The sequence below is a fragment of the Dromaius novaehollandiae genome, chromosome 3 (assembly GCF_036370855.1).
Source record: "Dromaius novaehollandiae isolate bDroNov1 chromosome 3, bDroNov1.hap1, whole genome shotgun sequence".
Lineage (NCBI taxonomy): Eukaryota > Metazoa > Chordata > Aves > Casuariiformes > Dromaiidae > Dromaius > Dromaius novaehollandiae.
The window spans coordinates 104,283,044-104,302,758 of record NC_088100.1 but is presented as its reverse complement, the minus strand read 5'-3'; the positions used below and the strand labels follow the sequence as shown (position 1 = coordinate 104,302,758).

The following is a 19,715-nucleotide window of genomic DNA, read 5'->3' as shown; positions in this document are numbered from 1 at the left end:
ACCAAGTTTGTTGTCTCTTTCTAGAGATCTACCTGGTCTGCCAGAAAAGGAAGTCTGGGTAGGAACAACATCTCCCCAAAGCAGCTGAAACAGTCAGTAACAATTTCTGCACCCCTGCCTTCCTAATCTCACTTGATAAATTTCTAGTGAACAAGCTAGCAACCCGAATCCCCTGTTGTGGTGCATGTAACACATCAGCCTCCTTTTCACCAGCCGCTGACTGCCGCAACAACATTACAGCAGTTAAGGAATATAAACGATAGCCATGCATACAAATACATACATCACTTCAACTCATGGAACACAGGCAAATTGCTTCACTGAAGAAACAGAACCACACTGCAACCAGTGAAATTAAAAAAAGGAGAGAGGAAAAAAATACAAAAGGAAGAAAAGGTGCAGAGTGAAAGGAAGTAGAACTGGCATTTTTTGCAATGTAGGTCTGGCAGCCAGGTGCACGCACCCTCTGCACTTAAGTCCAGTGTACTTTAGTCAGTCATATTTGTGAAATGATGCCAGCACCACTTACATTCTGGTATGTTCTGCTCAAGAGCAAAACCAGCAGGAGAGGCCTGAGCATTTCCTATTTCTTACACCAGAAACAGCCTGTAAACAAACAGATCCTAAGTATCAAGGAAAAAAGGGATAAGTGTGGAACCCATGCAAACAGAATAGCCTAAAAAAAAAAAATCATAGTTAATATTTTAAAAAGGAAAGATGTGACACCAACCAGCTGTAGCTGAAACTAGTAACTAATGCTGAGTAAAGTACATAGTAGCTCCATAGGGCTCTTCTGCAAAACTCTGGTCAGGAACTTGACCTGAGTGCATGCAAGGAAGTCCTTTGGAGCCTCATACACTGCTTATTAATGAAATGATGAATTCATTGTATTTATGTTCCAAAGCACTCCAATAATTACTTCTAAAGTTTAGGGACTGATCCTGCCTTCTAAGCCTTAAGTGCTATATACTACAGAAAATATTTTTTCTGTAGATGAGTCCTCAGGACAAAAGAAAAAAAAAAAAAAAAAGTGCTTCATCTAATTTCTTATGTTCAAAAATGAGCTATCCACATCTAGGCTAATAGTGGAGGCTCTTTCCACTACTAGCGCACAGACACACAGCTCCAGAGTGAAGACTAGTATCTAAGATAGCTGGAATAACCTGCCTTTCAAAGGAGCCTATCTCTCCACAGACTAGAGTCCTAAGTAACTAGCTTTAGCTGACACCTACATTTCAAACATCTGAAGTAAGGTAGAATGAATCCCACCTTCCGAATTTGAAGTTTGCATGGAGAAATTTAAACAAATATTTGATACAACAGTGGGGCAATCTCCAACCCAACCTCCAAAACAAAAAACACTTAAAATACCCCTCTGAAATGGTATTATCAATTCCAAATCTGAGCAATGTCTCATATTTCCTAAACACTGATATTTTATACAGCTTAAGGAAAAAAAATGAAGTGTTTAGATATAGCTTTGATTAGTGTGAATGCTAAACCTAACTCCACTAGAGAAAAGTACCTGAGATGCTACTTTGTCTCTGCTATATCTGGCAAGAAGAAACAAAAATACACATAAGCTATTCCCAAATTTCATGATCTTCTTTGCATGATCCAGAATGGGAAGAATAGAGATAAAATCCAGAAGACATTATTTTTTCATGTGAGATAGACATGCAAATTCTAATCAGACTCCACATGAACAAATCTGAGTAGAGTCAGGAAGTTTAAAACCATGTATAAGTAATTCTGTGAACAATGAAGCCAATGAAGTCTGGTTTATTACGGATTTGTATCTCAACTACCATGTCTAACAAGTACTAAAATAATTCTACATCTCCCTGACAGCCTCTCTCCTCTATTGGGATGTTTGTTTTCAGTTTTTCAATTACGTTTGAGATCTTAACCGCTCTGTCCAATTTGGTTGCAATTAATTGAAAAGCAGATACACAAAACAGGCCATTCAATTTTACCTCCCCAGGAAATCAAAATAAAAAAATGTTGTTCTTGCCTTACCTCTTGGTATTCCTTTTCCTTTGCTTTTATTTTCTGTTCTAAAGAGCAACGAGTACTTTCAGCATTTTGTCTTTGACAATTCAGTTCTTCTGACAATTTTTTCACCTTTTGCTCCATCATTTTGACCTATAATAATTTAGTTATCAGTCAAAAGTATTAAAAATGCAAGACTTGTTTTATTTATACTTGTATGCATTCATATAAAAAGCACTGATTTTCCCTATTACAATTGCTTTGGCATTCAAATAACCTACACTATAACTTTGCCTGGCAACACACAAATTCTTAGCAATCCACAGTAATAAACACATACTTGCTTATGATTTTAATGTTAAACATCTTCATAAAATCAGTGTCTTTGATGATAACAGTTTGGGGGCAGAGACAGTAATTTCTTAAAGATCATACTATATACAACTTTTTTTCCCCAGAATTACTCTATCTGCTTGACATTCTACAAAAATGTACTGTATCTGACACTAAAACTAAATTGTTTTCAGTATCTCAGGTTGTTAAGAACTAAAGAATGTCCCCTGACTGCTAAACAACTAAATATTTAGACCTGGAATATAACTGCATATTACATGGAATTTCAGAGTGATTCAGCACATTGATTCTGACAGGAAAAAAATATGTAGCTATCTTTGTCTACTTGAACAACAATGAGGGAGTATTTTTCACAATTTAAACTTTAATTAAAAAATCAGTAGCCTATGTTCTGGTTTAACCTCTGTGTTAGGAGTATGTCAGTTTGTTATCTAATTCAGTTTATTAAATTAGTATTAGGCTAAACAAGGGAGTGAAGCAATGTCCAATTAATTCCATGAAGATAAAAACGTATTTTTATTCCAAAAACAATCTATGAAAGCAAAGTATTCTCTATAAAGTTGCACAAAAATATTTAAAATATTTTTTTCCAGAAGATGAGAAAAACTGGCCAAGAGCAAACAGGACTGTTTTTTTCCTGGTGGCAAAGGCAGCTCATGAACTTAATGAAACAGTAACCCATCTATGTAATAAGAAAATAAGAAGCAGATAGTAGTAATGGGTATGTAGCAGATAACAGGGTTTGTGAGGTCCTACATGAAAACTTACTTGCCAATCAGAAAGGTAGTGAATCCTGCATGATGTTAAATAGGACACTTAACACAGAGGAAATGCTATGGTCATGGGTCCATGATCATGCCATTGACACAGCGAGAAGTGCGGAAGGGAGGCACTAATTAAATTTAAATTTAGGCTGCTAGGTTGGAAAATAAAGTCCAGAAACTCAATGCAGTTCTATATACAAAGAATTAGGGGCAGGCAGAAGATCCCCATTTCAGTGCAAGAATGAGAAAGTCAAATAGAAAGGAGCATCTTTTAGATGTTATGAGCAAAGCAGCCTTCTGGGACAAGACAATGCTGTGCTATACATAAAGGGGATGGACTACATCTTAATTAAAATGGAGCCAGTCAATCCCATTCATCCTTGTCTTCTCCTATTTATATGCTTAGCTATACAATCTTGCCCCTTCCCTTGTCCTGGATTTAATGCCCATTTGATTCCCCAGTAAGACAGTACGGCTGTCTTAAACTGGTAGGAAAATTAACCAGGCAAAATTAAGCAAATAGTATTCAATGGATTTAGGAAGCTGAATCAGGTCAGGGGATCAAATAAATGAAAAGAAACATTTTCAGAGCACCTGAGCTTTTAACTTGGGTCAGCTATCTTCCCACAAACTCACCATGATAAGAGTGCCTTCATATATTCAATGGATTATGTCAAAAACATGATTTTACCTTGCTCCCAGCCATAACCTCCCTAAACCTCACAGAGACAGCAAAGACAGAATGTTACTGTCTCTCTTAAAAGGCACACTGATTAATCCTCAACATGCAAACGGGTTATTTTTAATGACCAATACAGAACTTGTAGGAAATAGCATAATTTTCCAATATATGTAGGTAGCAGGTAGAAACTTGCTGACAGATAACAACTATTACACTTGGAGAAGCTACCCACAGAAACATGTTTTTTCCTTTCTTGTAGATGACTGAAAGTAAATGAAGAACAACATGGAAATATGAAGACTGAAGGAATTACGACTTCTGTGCACTATTTTCAAGTTTGCAAAATGCTGTGAAAAAGGACTCTAGAAAGGTATTGCAACTGGACTAACTAGGAAAAAAAATTACTAATGGTTATGTCACACAGTTTGAATTCAGTGATCATGAATAGTGGCACTCTCTTTCATTGCATAGTTATAAGCAAAAATCAGAACCATTTCACATATACGTATACATACACACAGACATATATATATGTGTATATATAACACTCTTAAAATTCTTGGCTAAGCAAATTGTACTACCCTTTTGTTCCTTATTAGTTAGTATATCTATGTATGCAAACTGCTTAAGATTAGGTCATGAAATCCCATTAAAAACTACATAAATTCTCCATCTTTAATGGCATTTTAACTTAGATTTTATTTTACAGAAGCAACTTAAAATCTAAAGGCTATCTCCATGAAATACTGCAGTTTAAGAAACAGATACTGATTTTCCACCTAGGTTACATGGCAGAATCTATTTAAGGTCAGAATTTGCCACCAGATGTCATTGTTGCTCTACGCAACTGTATCAGAAAATATTTTCCAGAATTTCAGCAAACCTTGCCTGAGGGCTAGACCTGGAAGATTAAAAAAAAAAAAAAAAAAAAAAAAAAAAAAAAAAAAAAAAAGTCTTCAGAGGTAGTAAGAACCTTCCAGAAAATGGGCAACTGCTTAGGAATATCTACATTTTTGCAAGTAATATACATCAAACTAACATGTTTATCCAAACTCAGTCCTCAGCAAATGCTCAAGAAACTTATCCGAGTACCTTGGTTCTTAATTCAATGGCTGAAAATGACGCACATTAGTATTGGGAATGAATTGTAACAACAGCCAGAAGATGCATGATGCAACACTTTACCTGTGCAGTAGTTTGGTCAAGTTGCGTTCTCAGTCTAGTCAATTCATCTTTGTTTTTGTTCAGAATGTTATCCTTCTCTGTTAATTCCAACTTCATTCTATCCAGCTGGAGTTGAATCTCTTGATGTTTATTCATATGGGTTTTCTTCTCTTTTTCTAGAACTTGCAGGTCTTGTTCTAGGTCTTTAACTTTAGAATTTAGCTCTGAATTTTAAAAACAGTTAAGATAAATGATACCTTCTGCTTTGAAAGGTATTTCTTCCAGGTGCTGAAATTTCAAGGGGTCTATACATATTCTAATATACTGAGGATGTTTGATAAGAACACAAGCCTCTGACAAAGGCAGATACATTGTAAATTGTTCAGCAAGACAAAACCAAAATTTTTAATTTTCTCTTCCACTACTACTATCATAACAACTGAAATTGTCAAGACTGAAAGACAGTTGATAACTCTAAATCAATCAGGTTCACTTTGTAATATATGAGAACACAGCAAAAATAGAATTCAAACACAAATGCTGCAAAGGCGAAGACAATTTGTTCCTGGGGGTTTATGAAAAACTTTTAAGAAAATACGCAGAAACGTAAGTCACTCAATAGATAAAATTTTTGAAGTAGAGAACACCACTACAAACATATATTTGGAGCAAAAGTGAGCCTCTGCATGGAAGAGGCTTTTCAGCTATTAGGTATCTGCAAATACAGTAGTTAAATCTTTTTCCTGTCCCGAAAGCAGCATACACACAAAGCAAAACCAAATGATGTTGTCATGATATATATCAGTAAAAGTTTGCTTTCCAAAAATCACAAGAAAATTTTACAGTAGAAAACAGTGGTCATTTATAGGAGTGTTATCAAGAATTACTATTATCCGGTAATTGTTTTTTATAAAAAACTATTCCATTGGTGCTGAATTTATACAGCTATGTACAAGCTACAAAAATGTAAATCAGTCTTCCAAACTGAAAACTCAGCTTAGGTTTAAATTTTACATGTAGTGAGTACCGGAACTGGTAAGACAATCCTACAAGAAACAGTTAGTGGAAAAGCTCGTCCAATGCTAGCTTTAAGTAAACATTCACTAAATCCATAACAGATGAACTATTTTTTCTCCTTTGACTATCAAATCTGAGACAAAAATATTTCTGGATGTCGATATACATGAAATAAGAAGGTATTTCACTTTATCATTGTATTTTTAATGTTATACTTCATCCTGGGCCTTCCTGTAACATCCTTTATGGACAGAACTCAGTTATGCATTAAGTGAGTTTCAATCAAGTAATATTTAATACATATATTGCTCAGCCATAAATCTCAAGAGTCATACAAAATTAAGGAAGCAATATAGTATAATTTAACAGTGAGATGTAATGAAATCCTAAACATTTTTAAGGGAATTGTTCCATGAGCAATGGAATTAATGAAGCTCATTTCCCTAAAATTTATTTATATGATGATTAATTATCCCACCCCCAAAATACAAACTCCCCCTATTCTATCTCTCATACCCTTATGTAAATGATAGTGGATAGTCTCCATGTACTGGCTGGTCATTGAGAATACACACACTAGCAGCCAACTGGGCTAGTCGCCAAAGGAAACAGCAGATAATCTTTCTCATTTCCTCACTAAAGCACTGATATTCATACCTCTTTTCTGTCCAGACACCAGTTTTCATGGAACTATATAGGAGATTGCCTTTGAGTTTTAAAGAAATATGTAAGGTACCTTGGTTCTGTGCTCTTAGCTGGTTGATGAGTGAAGAACTACTACAATTCTCAGCAAAACTGTTGTTGAGCTCTTTCTTCTCTAATACTATAATAGAATTTGTTTCTCTTTCCCATGGAAAACAGGATGTTGCAGAACTTCTCCTTGCAGGGGTTTCTTGATTTCTAGATGGTGTCTTTTCTTGTTGCCATGAAAACACAGATGAGGAAGCCTGATGCCGAGCAATCTCCCTGTGACTCAAATTGCTTTGAGGATAAAGCTGATTAATTTTCTGTGACCAAGAAAAAAAAGTATCTACCTTTACACAGCTCTGTATCTGACAAATAACAAAATAATTCATTTATTAATAAAGTTGAAAATAGGTCATGTGGTCAATTCACATTTTTATGACAACACGCATCATCCATCAGTGCAATTACTGATTCATACCATTGATTTCTATACACCATAAGTTAACTTTAATTTAAAGCTAGGCATCCAAGAATAATTGGTAAAGCTAAATTTATCCATGATGGTCAGAATCTCAAAGACAAGAGGTTTTATCTGTTTCTTTATAGTTAGCCTACCCAGAATTTTTGTCTGTTTTGAGAGTTCTCCCATTATTTACTCCTGCTATCCTCCTTCTACAGTTTTAAAAATCAAAGCCTAAGTTTTCACAGGCAATTCCTGACACAATCAAACTGCAAGAGATACACAGCTCTAGACTAATATATCTGGTATGTGGTCCAGTTGTTTTGGACAAGTACAGGTAAGTTGAGAGAACAAACCCATTTATTTAAATTGCCACATACATAGTACCTAAAAATTACAATAATAAAATATGCCAGGTATCGGTTTTCAACCTCTTCCTAGAGAAAAATTAAATAGAACGAAAACACTGAATATTTTTTACACTACCAAACCTTTTCAAAATGAAAACACTCAAGCACTGAAGGTTCTATTGTATTCTTATACTTGATTTCCAAATGCTAACCATTTGAATTGACTTTTTTTTTTTTTTTTTTTTAAACTAATGCCCTAAACCAGGTAGTACCCAGCCTGACTTCTCAGTCCAACCTGAGAATATGCTGTCACGTAGGAAGGGCTATGCTAGGACCAAACGTCTGTCTAGCCCAGGACACACTCTTCAGTCATATGAAGCAACCCATTTAGAGAAAGAGCCTAAGAATCCACCATACATATAGCAATCCTTCCCCTGATATGCCATTTAAATTTTGAGTTCCCAAGCTAAAGTCCAAAAAAGTTTGAATCCAGAAAATTAAGGGAGTTAATAATCACTTTTACTGAAACATTTTACATGAACTTTCTGTTTGTATCTGTTTAGGTTTTTGTTTTCCACAATATTCTGTGACAAAGAGTTCTACCATTTAATAAAGTACATTGTGAAAAACTAGGTTTTGTTCTAAGCCTGCTGACTCCTAATGTAATTGTGCCTTATGAAAAATTGGAAAATAACCATTCCATGTTTCCTCTCTCCATCCCCAATCATCTTTGTACCAGTTCCAGTTCAACATATCTGTTTTGACGACCAGAATTGCAAGCAATATTCAAGATGTGAGTGCCATATGGTTTTGTATAGGCAGCAAAAAATATTTTCTCCTTAGTTCTTAATTCTTTTCCTAAAAATTTCTTTTTGATCATTGCTGAACATGAAACTGAAGTTTTCAGAGAAATAGACACAATAATTCCAGAATTGCTTTCTAAAATATTTTCACCAAATTAGGAGCCTGGATGTATTGAGTATGCATTGTTAGGATTATGTTTTCCAGGTGTGTCACTTCACATTTTTTGACACTGAATTTTATTTGCTGTCTTATTGCAATTATTCAGTATTGTGCAATCCTGCATAGACTTCAGCCGTGTCATTCATCTGTCTTTCAGATCATCAATGAATATGCTGAACAGCAGTTCCCTGCACAGGTCCTTCCAGGACTTCACTGCTGAATTCTCCAACTGTAAAAACTAACTATTTATTCCTAACCTTCAATCTTTACTTTTAAATTATTGAGAAGACCTCTCCCTTATCAAAATAGTTTCATTTTCTTTGAGCTTTTTGGAAATCCATTGACATTATATGACTAAGTGTGATTCAGACAATATGTTCTCTGACTTGTTAAAAACAAAAATTCTGAAATATGTGGGGCATGATGTCCTTTTACAAATAAGAATAGCTGACATTTTCTCAGTATATCATATCTATGCATGTATCAACAAATGTAATGCATGTATCAACAAACGCATTAATTTATTTCAGTTGCTAACAATTTGCCCAGTATAAAAAAAATCAACCTTTTTAAGCTACAGTTCCAGGAAACAGCACTGTAAGCCTTTTTAAAAACTGGCACCATCCTTGTCACCTAGTGCCAAGAGGAGATTGAAATAAGTTACACATCATAGTGATTCCGCAATGCCACATTGAAGTACCTTATAAATCCATGGGTAAATGTTATCTGTATCTGGTGATTTATTATTACTCATTTTATCAAGCTATTTTAAGAATTCCATTGACTTTTCAAATTTGAGCCTGTGCCACAGATTCAACCCCCATAAAGGAAGGCACTGATATAGAAAAATTTTAAAGCTTTCAACTAGTAAATACCTAGCAAAAACTGATTTCAGCTTTTTTTCTACAGCCTTTTGTTTCTTGAGGGCTCCTTTCACATTTTAATCATCTACTGGCCTCTAAGATTCTCTGATAAAGTTCCCACTCCTGATGCATTTCAAAAATTTACTAGTTTTTATTTGCTTGGGAAGTTATTTCTCATAATCTTTTCAAGGCTATTTGATCATCCTTTTACATTTAATTTCCCCAAACTAGAACTCTGTTCTATTATCCTTGCTTGGACAACATTTCCAGTTTTTGGAAGATGCGTTTTCATTCTTAATGTCCTTCTTTACTTTGCTGTTCAATTAGGCTGGCTTTTTTTGGATTCTCTAAGATTATTTTTGAATGGTGGTATACACTGATTAATTATCTTCTTTTTAATTGTAACTTAAGCGATGTGAAATATATTTTACTAGAGTTCTCTAGAAAATTGTATAGTAAATTCTGAACAACTGTATCCTTCTCCATTTTCCAACTTGGGTCAAATTTCTTCGCTATCCCATATACCATTTCAAAAAATACTTACTGTAACCTGCATGGTTCTCAGTTCCATTTCTAGCTTTTTTCTTTCTTCTACTTCTTTATTGTATTTTTCTTCTAATTCTTCAAACTTAGCATCTACAAAAACATAATGAATATTTCATAATAATCTAGCTTAGTACATAGGTAAATTTTTCTACTCTAATCCTCCTTACAGAAATATAGGAGTAATAAAAATCAACAGCTATCAGAAATGTCAGATACTGAATAGGAAAAAACTGTATATGAATTATTTTCAGTACTTTGGGGGCTCAAGTACACTGATGGGAAAATTTGGAACTTGACATTAGACTGAAAACATAACTGTTAAAATTAAGGAGCCAATACCAGAGTTTATATATTTAAATAAATAAATATATATACACACACACACACACATTCACACACATATATATATAAAATATTTTTCCCACCAGTAACCCACTAGCATTAATATGACTAAGAAACTTCCAAAAATTTAGACTGGGACTTTTCCTTGAGTTCTTTTCAAATGCAATAGAAATTGGACAAGAATTCATTTAGGATTCTTCTGCTGGAATTTTAAGAGGAACACACTACACCAAAAAATGTCTTGCTTCCCTTTTCTTGAATTTGTATATAATCACACAACTCTCTCAATTCTAGAGCTAGAACGTTTTGTACCATCTGAAAGCATTTAATAATCCAACTTTTAATGAAAACAACTCAGCAACAATACTATTTTAAATATCGTTATTTTAATTTAATCCTTATTTCAGGAGGACCACACTTACAAATTCTGAATTCTTGACATTGTGAGTACTGCACCCCTTTTCACATATATATAAGGAAATAGAAAGGAACAATAGTGCAAAAAAGCATCTCAGATTTCCCAGAATAAGATTTAGATGCTAAAACACATAGAATATTTGATCACAGCAAAGAAATAGCACCTTGCTCAATACTGAACCCATGAAAGTTCTTCAATATAGACAGCATAAGGGTGTCTGCCTACAGAATAGTTCTCCAGTTAAGGAATTTTCCTCTCACCTTTTTAGTTCATTCAAATATTGTAAATCTGATGTCTAAATTAGGATAGAAGAAATACTATGAAGTAGGCAGAGAGGGTTTGCTTTAATTATGTAGATTAACATGCAGAATAACAATCTAATTCAAAAACAATCTTTTAGAGAAATAACAAAAACAATTGTTTACTGAGCTTTAAGTACTTGTAGGCAAAATAGAAGGAAATTTGCTCTTCCCTATATGAAGACAGGAACTGACACTTGGAACAGGCATTTCATTTCAAAAAAATTGTTATTGTCTGTTGATTAATATTCCTATTACTATTCCATGCCCATCAACGTAGTGCTAAAAAGATGAAATATTTGTCATAAATGTTAAATCTTTGCTAATAATTTTTAAACTTAGAACCTATGGCATTACGAACCAGATACTGATAACAAACTTTGTAGTCAGGACTAGGCAACATAGTGAAAGTGTAATATTCAAAATTCTCCTACCACCTTCCAAGAAAACAGACATTTTAGTTAACTATCTGTTCTAGATGAAAAAATTAATTTACCTTTATGACTTTGAACTGGTGTAAAAGGAGCAGTAAAACTCTTCTGTGGAGTGCCACTGAATGATATATCTCCTGTAACCAGTGTTTGCTGACTTTTCTCAAGCTCACATTTGTATCTGTTTAGGGAAAGAAGTAGTGGCAGGAATTAGTCATGGAAACGAAGATTTCAATTATCTGTTTTAAAAACCTGAACCACACCAATACAGGAATTCTAAGAACTTGATTTAAAGATCAATTTAGGATTAGACCTTCATACTTATAGGAAGTCAAGATATTTTCACAGATAATTTTTAGTTATTATAACACAGAAATATGAATAAAGAAAACATAAACTGTATTTATAATTTCTACATATTTAATCAGTTACATAGGACTCAAACCAAAAAAAAACCATGTAGATGAACACTTAGAACTGTATACAATCTCACTATATGAAGTCATAGTCCAATTAAATACACTGAAATCCCTGTAAAAAGTGATTAAGACTCTTACTTCTTCAGCAAATGTCATTCATAGAAAACATACTACACATTATTAGTGTTGATATTGCTCACTGTGAAAAACATAGTTATATCTCATGAAAATGGAAAAGCATACCCTCCACCCAGCAGTATCTTTTTCTTGTATACCATTTACAATGTTACTACCAAAACCACCACAGTCCGCTCTGATATATGGATAGAGTAGCTATTCCCATGGAGAGTTATGTGCTCATCCAAGGAATCCACATAAGTCGTTTGAAGATTATACAATAACTGCAGTCAACGGCATGGCCGCTTTGGTTTGTGCCAAACGAGCACCAACTGACAAGACTGTTACAAGCTGAAGACTACTGTTAATGACTTCACAGCTTTCCATTCCATTCTACCCTCCCTTTTACAGAGTAAAACCCATAAGAGCATCTCATATGGTGAACTGTTAATTGCTATAATCAGTTATCATTATGCAACCAAAACAAAGCAAAACATAAAAGCAAGGTGACTGTCAAAATCAAGTTATATGTAAAAACTGATGTTCTTTGGTACCGGATAGCTATGCAAGGTAATATAAAGGAAATAAGAGAATTCAGTAAACCGGACTTCCTACGGTTTTGGGACTGATAAACACATAGCCCTAGCCTGCAGCCTTTCTGACCCAGTCTTAGAGAGCAGAAATAGAAAAGGTCACGGTGGGTGCATCGACCTTGTTGAATCACACACGGATCTCACCGATTCCTTGCACAAAGTTGGTATTTCTAAATGTCATAAGCTTGGGTTGATCTTGAGAAGATTCTCACAACAGCCAAATACCTGGTCTAATCACGATTCCCAGAAACTCAACTACCATTAGATCGATAATGAATGGGGGGAGGTGAGGACTATAGACCAGCAAGCACAATAGAGCTCCCTCTTTATTTGCTTCTGTTAGCATGTATACAAGGTACAACTTCCAAAGGTTAAAGGAAATGGACACAGTTGAGGCCCCAACAAAAAAACATTGAGAAATTTGATACCTAGGACAGATGTCTGTCTCTCTAATTACTAGCACAACAGTTAATTGCAGGGGCAGGACAACTTCATTGAAACTTTGTGTATTTCAAGAATGGAAGGCTTCTTTAATATAAAAATAAATATGCAAGACATTAATATTCACTTTATTACAGACAATTACTTCAGTAGCATTTTCAGGTGAATCAGGTGAGATGCCTCCACTATGGAAGTTGTTTTTATTGTAAAAAAAAGCACCCCACATCTATAAACAGCACACAGATATTGTTATTAGTGGTGTAACACCTCAGTCTTTAGACATGGACTTAAATATAACATATCATGCATCAAGAAACAGCAATTCAAAGAACTTTAACTGTAACCAAAACAATATATTGAGTACAGTTGCACAGACCACATATCAGTGCAAAGGTGATGTTTTATAAAATCAAAGATATTTTTATTTCTCCATCAACTTTTGTCCAGAAGAGTTCAGCAAGAACTGCTGAAGCATGGAGGAGCAGAAGTGTCCTATTCTTAACACCTGTATTTCAGTATTCGGGGAGCAGGAAGAACTGTCATGAAAGTTAAAGTTCTTATGCTACCACATCACTTTTTTGCCTAAGCAACTGGATGCAGTAATTCAGTCACAGCACTATTTTTTTTGGCCTCTTCATCCTCTACTCCAATAGATGTTCACACCTCCTTCTTCCAGTTGCCATATTGTGTTGGTAGACTTGATCTTAAAGACTGAATTCTTTGTGCACTTTTCTTTTGATTCCAAATACTTTGGGAGCCCTATTGATACCTGCTAAGATGTATCCTCCTGAGGTCATCTTTAATCAAAGGCAGTGTATTTTTTCAAAGGAGGTGGTGGGGAGAGCAGGGCAGCAGAAAGCAACGTGCCAAAGGAAGATTTCCATATTGAGGAGTGATGCTATGAAAACATGGTAGCCCAGTCAGTTCTCTCAAACACACAAGGCGGGGCGGGGGGAGAAAGAAAGAAAACTACCACCACACACACTTATCCTGCATGGTCTCACTACAAGAGGACAGACAAAGCGCCACACCTCTTTAAAGATGGTCAGTCTTTGATGACTTGGGCATCAGCTGGATCTCAAAATGACAGCCAAATGAATCTTCTCAGAGGTTAAGGCTGCCCAGGGATGCAGTCATATGGCCAAGTCATGTTCTGTGAAGAACCAGTCCTTGCCCTGGTGTGTCTTGTCTCATCAACCCTTTCACATAGCATCCAGGAAACTAGTGTGCAAACAGCACCACCAAACAGGTCAAGAGCACTTCATCATTCCTAACATCAACTTGCAGCAACAGAGAAGTGGATTTTTCTTCCTTTCTCCATTCTGACATGGGATTTTTTCCCCTCCAACAGGATGCAGAATTTTTACAATGAGGATGGTTAGACATTGTAAGAAACATCAAAGAAGTGGATGTAACAGTGTTTAAGCTCTTCAATTTCTTGGCACTAAGCTCCTCTGGTAAATTTAAGTTTTCATTTCACCAACATGATTCTAGCTATATCTATCTTTTGTCAATACAGTAAGAATCTCTTTTCTTTACATCTTACACTGCTGCTTGATCCAAGAAATTGGTCAGACTATCAACACAGTTTAGTAGGATAAAGTACATCTGTAAGAACCACCTTGTTAATCAAAAGGCATAAGCCTTCTGTCAAGGTGGTGGGGGGGGGGAAAGGGGGAGAGAGAGAAGGAGAGAGACATTGATTCAACAATCACATCAAGTAAGTCATTCGTGAAGAGACATTAGCCTTACATACATCAGGAGTCTTAGCTACATCTTGCAATACACAAATGCATATTCTGTGTAACATTGGTAGTAAAGTTATACTGATGGGGGCTTATATAATACTACAAGAGAGAAAGATATGCTATAAGAAACAATTTTGTCAAGAGAAGACAAAACTAAGTATGACCATAAACTATGTTAAAACTAGGAGTTTTACCAGCAAACTTTTTCTACTTAAAATCAGACCCTATTAAGGCAATTGAATAAAGGCTTTGACTTCACAAACAGAAGAGGTCTATTTTTTTAATTATACTGAAGTAATTCAGTTGTGCTAACTCATTTTTTTGTAGAGATGAGTGGATCCCTTTTCACATAGCACTGCAAAATTCCCCAAAATTAAACAAGAACTACAGGTGCTTACTATTTCAGATGATACACAGGTTTTATACAGAAGACCACATACACGTGTGTATCTAAGAACAGGCCAGTGTTTTGAAATTTGTCACAAAATTTGTTTGAAATGTGGAAAGAAGAAAAATTTAAAAAACAATAGAAATGAGAGGAGTAAAATATGAGAAAGAAAAATTGTTAACATATGAGTTAGAGATATACAGGTGCAAGTCCTCACCTTTTAAGTTCTTGCTCTAGTCTTTCAATTTGTTTCTTGCTCGAATTCAGCTGCCCTGATTGAAAGTTGACTTGAGATTCTTTCACTTGAAGATCATGTGAAATTTTCTGCTTTGCTTTCTCAAGACTATCACACAACTCCATCAAGCTCTGGTTCTCTCGTTTTAGTGTTGCACCTTCATTTTTTTCATTTTCAACCTATTTGAAATATAGACCATTTTGGAAACATCTTTAGACCCCTCAACTTCTATGCAATTAATTTTTAAAATAACACAGAGAAAGTTAACTTACTGTTATTTTCTTCCCAGCATTTCAAAAGCTAACAGCACTGAACATCTCAGATATACACAAAATTGTTTAAATATCCTCGGGTGTGAAAAATGGTAACAATAAGTGTTATAGAAGTACAAACTGTTTATCAGGTTAGTCAGTGAAGGGAATTAAAAAAATTAAATTAAGAAAATTCACATAATAAAGCTTTATAGTTATATTTTGGCTTGGATAATGGCATTCCAGGGAAAGAAGACTGCAGTACCTACATTACCTTCTGTTTCTGCTTTTGCAAAGCTGCCTCCAAAGACTCTAACTGGAATTGTCTTTGCTGTCGCTCCTTTTTAAGCTTGTCGACTTGACTTTCAAGCTCTTGAATCTTCTGAAGGACTCTGGTAGAGAGGCCTTCTTTCCACTCCTCCACAGCCCAGCTCATAGTGACTTTTATTCTTTAACACAAAAAGGATAGTACTAGGCCTGAAATACAAAACAAATAAAAATAGACTCTTAAGGAGATTGAGTAAGCCTCCCTTCTAAATACACTGTCTTTTTAAGCTTAATAGTGATTAGAATAGAGTATCTTAAAACTTTGAATTGAAAGCCTCCTGATCCAAGCACCAGCTTTTAACATTAGGTCCCATTAAGACATTTTTCTGCCTGCCTGAATTGGGGGAGGAAGGGGGGATTAATCTCATTTTAACCTAACAAGAATACTTTTACATATTCTTATAATTGCATTTAACAGATGTTTCAGAAATAGAATCTCTTTCATTTTGATGCTCATGCTGGAGAAATTCCTTAACACTTACAACTGCATTGTAAGCCTAGTCATCTTGCTTTTATGATGCTTACCCTAGAAGACTTGCCTTGTGTTGTGAAAGCCAATGGTGCCAGGTGGCAGCCGTGCTTTCTTTACAGAAGTTTTTGAAAATGATACTGCTGAGTTGGAGGCACTGAGAATTGCTCTATACTGGCAGAAACAAACATAGAGCATTTAGTTTTTAAACCTGCAAGATCAGGTTTCCTTTGTAATGACACTGCAAGGAACGGGCATTGGCTTATTTCCTCGAGACACCAAAATAGAGATAGTTTACCATAATAAAGCTCAGCTGCCGATAGACAGAGCCCATCCAAGCCTGAATGCGCCGCAGCGTAGCACCAGCCTCGCCGGCCTCCCTCAGCCCGGGAAAGGGCTGCGGTCGGCTCTGACACACGGCACCGCACAGCCGCGCCGCGGAGCGCCGGCACAGGCCGGCCCCGCTGCACATCCCCATCTCCCGCCGGTCAGCCATTACTCACCCGGCGCACCGAGCCGCTGTTCCCCAGCTGACACCCTCCCTTCGGCCCGTGGTGGCCAGCAGCCGCCGGTGCCGGGGGAGCCCGCCCGCCCGCTGCGCACTCACCGCAACCCGCGCCCGGCAGCCGCCGCCGCTCAAAGCGACCGCTGTCGCTCCCGCCGCGCCGGTTGCTTCGTTCCCGAACAGCGGAGCGCGCGCGGATTGGTCCCCCAGCGACGCCGCTCGCCACGCGGGCCTGGCCGCGTGAGCAATGAGCGCGCGGCGCCGAGTCGGCGGCCCTCGCGATTGGCTGGTTCGGAACCATTCAAACTCCATTGGTAGGCGGCGGTGCGCGTGTGAGGGGAGGTGGCTCGCCATTGGCCCCCGGGCTGCGGCGGGCCCGGCAGCCGTTGGGCGGGGGGGCGAAGCCTCCCGAGTGACGCCTTCCCCAGAGCAGGCCGGGCCCGCTGCTCGGCGGCTCACCGGCGGCGTCACGGAGCAGCCCCGTGGCGCGGAGAGGTCGGGCAGTGAGGCGACGGGCGGCGCAGGCCGGGCAGCGGGGCTGTCACGGGTGCTCGAGGGAAGGGTCTGCGAAACTAGGCCTTTTATCCAGAATCCGTATCCTCCAGCGAGCCTGAGCTTTGAAAGAGGAAAAAAGCACCCCACTAGTATTCTGATGAAAGCCAGTTAACTGAAAAAGAAATCTACAGAAGCATTACTAAATGGCTTAGTATTCGGTTTTACCCAAATTGCTGCTGGCTTTCTTTTGTTTGTGCGTGTGCGTGTGTGTGTGTGGGGGGGGGGGCAACATTGCACATTTTCTACCCTAAAATAGCAATACAGAGGAAAATCAGAACATTTGTCCTCGGAGGAGACAACACAGATCTTTGAGTGCAAATGCAACACTGAAGGTTTAAAGATTGTAAAGCAAAAGCTTGAGCGATGCAGATTGCAAACTTTTCTGGGTGCTGGTGACTGGGAATACTAAATAGTTCCTTTGGTATTTCTCTCCCTGCCCTTCCCCTGAGCACCACTGTGAGGGTTTTTTGTTTGAAATGTGTTGAAACAAAATATACTTTTCATCAGAAGAGTTACTGTCTTGCCTGTGACACTTATTCTGAACCACTGTTTTTTAACCACATCTAGGCAATTGACTGAAGTCTTTGATAAGTTAAATAAGGTAGCCAGTCAGCTCACATGAGATATAATTACATATAAATACAACTGGCATGTAAACTTACATAGTTATAACACTTTTCTCTTGTGGCAACACTGACTCCCAGGCTACCATTTGCAGAGCAAATGGCTGTTTTGAGTCCTGGAAACAATTCTAATAGCCTATTTCCCAGTGATTGCCCATGCTTTAGCTTCTCTCAAAACAATATAGTTTTCTGATCCTTCTTGCAAATATCATGGAATCCTGTTATGTCTTCAAAGATTTCCATGATCCAAATCCATGAACTTGAGATCTGACCACAAGAAAAGAAAATTCTTCTAAGCAGGCACTTGAATGCCAGGGCCAATTATATGTAACTTGACTGACCTGTCTTAACTGGCTCACCCACAAGGTGAAGCATTTTTTTTTTAATCTGCAGCCAAATGGCACTCCGAAAGGTGTGAAATTATTTTCTCCATTTCAAAACACCAAAGAACTGACTTTCTCTCTGATCCTTATAAATAAATACCTTTGCTAATCAGTATTGTAAGTAAATAATGTAAGTGCAACAAACTCACTAGCACACTTGTAAGATCTGTAAACTAGCCCCAGAATAAAACAACAAACCACTGAACTGATGGAACTGATCCATCTTAAATAATTCTTAACAAATAACTAAAAAAATCAAAGCTAAACAGTTCTGCGATCAGTCTCATGCACTCTCAGAGACAACTGTGCAGGCATTATTGAGGGGGTAGCACAGCACAGCAGAGAAGTAGGAAGAGCGGGAATTCCCTAATGCAGTACTGGCAAACACTTCGATTCATGAAATACAAGATCAGTCTAAATTGAAGGTGATCTCTCACTTGGTGGACAAGGAACAAATGTTCTATAAGAAGTAAATATTCATGATATGTTATACTCAGTGTTTCTCACTTGACAGTGACAGTTTAATCAATTGTACAAGTCTAAAGAGTTTTCAATTACTGCAGATGCAACAGTGGGAACACTGATGGACAGGGAACACTAGCATTTTAACTAGTGCATCACGACAAATCTCCCAGGGGTGGCTTATGCAAAATAGTTTAAAATGCTAAGTCCAGTGGCATATTTTTTCAGAAGGGGAGAAAAAGAACAACCAGAGACAGCCTTAAGGGTTCTTATGAGACCTGGCGGGGGGGGAACAGATGATGTATGCAGAGCTTGCAAGATACTCTCTGGAGAATGCCCATTCATCTGAGGCAAAAGAAAAAGAAAACACACCCAACTGCTGTTGTAAACTTAAACATGAGAGAAGAGTTTTTCTCAAGCCTGTTTCTAAGAATGGTGAGAATCGTTCTATGCTTCTGTTGATAATGATTACAATTGAATTTTTTTCATATTTGGTATCCCGTATTTGACTATTGAAACAATTACACTAAACATGAGAGAAGAGTTTTTCTCAAGCCTGTTTCTAAGAATGGTGAGAATCGTTCTATGCTTCTGTTGATAATGATTACAATTGAATTTTTTTCATATTTGGTATCCCGTATTTGACTATTGAAACAATTACACTAATTATTATGAAAGAGAAAAGGACTCATGGAAAGTACAGAAACTTGCTTTCCTTTTGCCATATCAAGCTTATTTTGCACAATATCTTCCTCACTGATATATAATATATATTGGTAGACATAAGTAAATATACAAAAATATTACTAAATATAGGATAGAAATATAAGATATAAAAATAAGGTCAAATAATATGGACATGTAATA

At 36.9% G+C, this 19,715-nt stretch overlaps 1 protein-coding gene across 9 annotated transcripts in view; it reads right to left on the bottom strand.

Annotated features, from left to right (window-relative positions):
* The window catches only part of CENPF (centromere protein F), a 42,282-nt gene extending 25,204 nt beyond the window's left edge, over positions 1 to 17,078 (bottom strand). For 5 of the 9 annotated variants that reach the window (XM_026102338.2, XM_026102340.2, XM_026102337.2 and 2 more), the window contains exons 1-8: positions 16,824 to 17,069; positions 15,799 to 16,001; positions 15,256 to 15,452; positions 11,398 to 11,513; positions 9,841 to 9,932; positions 6,710 to 6,980; positions 4,978 to 5,180; positions 2,020 to 2,145 (exon numbers count right to left, since the gene is read on the bottom strand). In XM_026102338.2, coding sequence (XP_025958123.2) covers positions 2,020 to 2,145; positions 4,978 to 5,180; positions 6,710 to 6,980; positions 9,841 to 9,932; positions 11,398 to 11,513; positions 15,256 to 15,452; positions 15,799 to 15,960 — 1,167 coding nt within the window. In that variant the 5' untranslated portion in view covers positions 15,961 to 16,001; positions 16,824 to 17,069. Of the gene's footprint in view, positions 1 to 2,019; positions 2,146 to 4,977; positions 5,181 to 6,709; positions 6,981 to 9,840; positions 9,933 to 11,397; positions 11,514 to 15,255; positions 15,453 to 15,798; positions 16,002 to 16,823 lie in introns of all 9 variants that reach the window. The other 4 variants (XM_026102343.2, XM_026102342.2, XM_026102336.2 and 1 more) reach the window with 3 other exon arrangements.
* Positions 17,079 to 19,715: the final 2,637 nt, after the last annotated feature.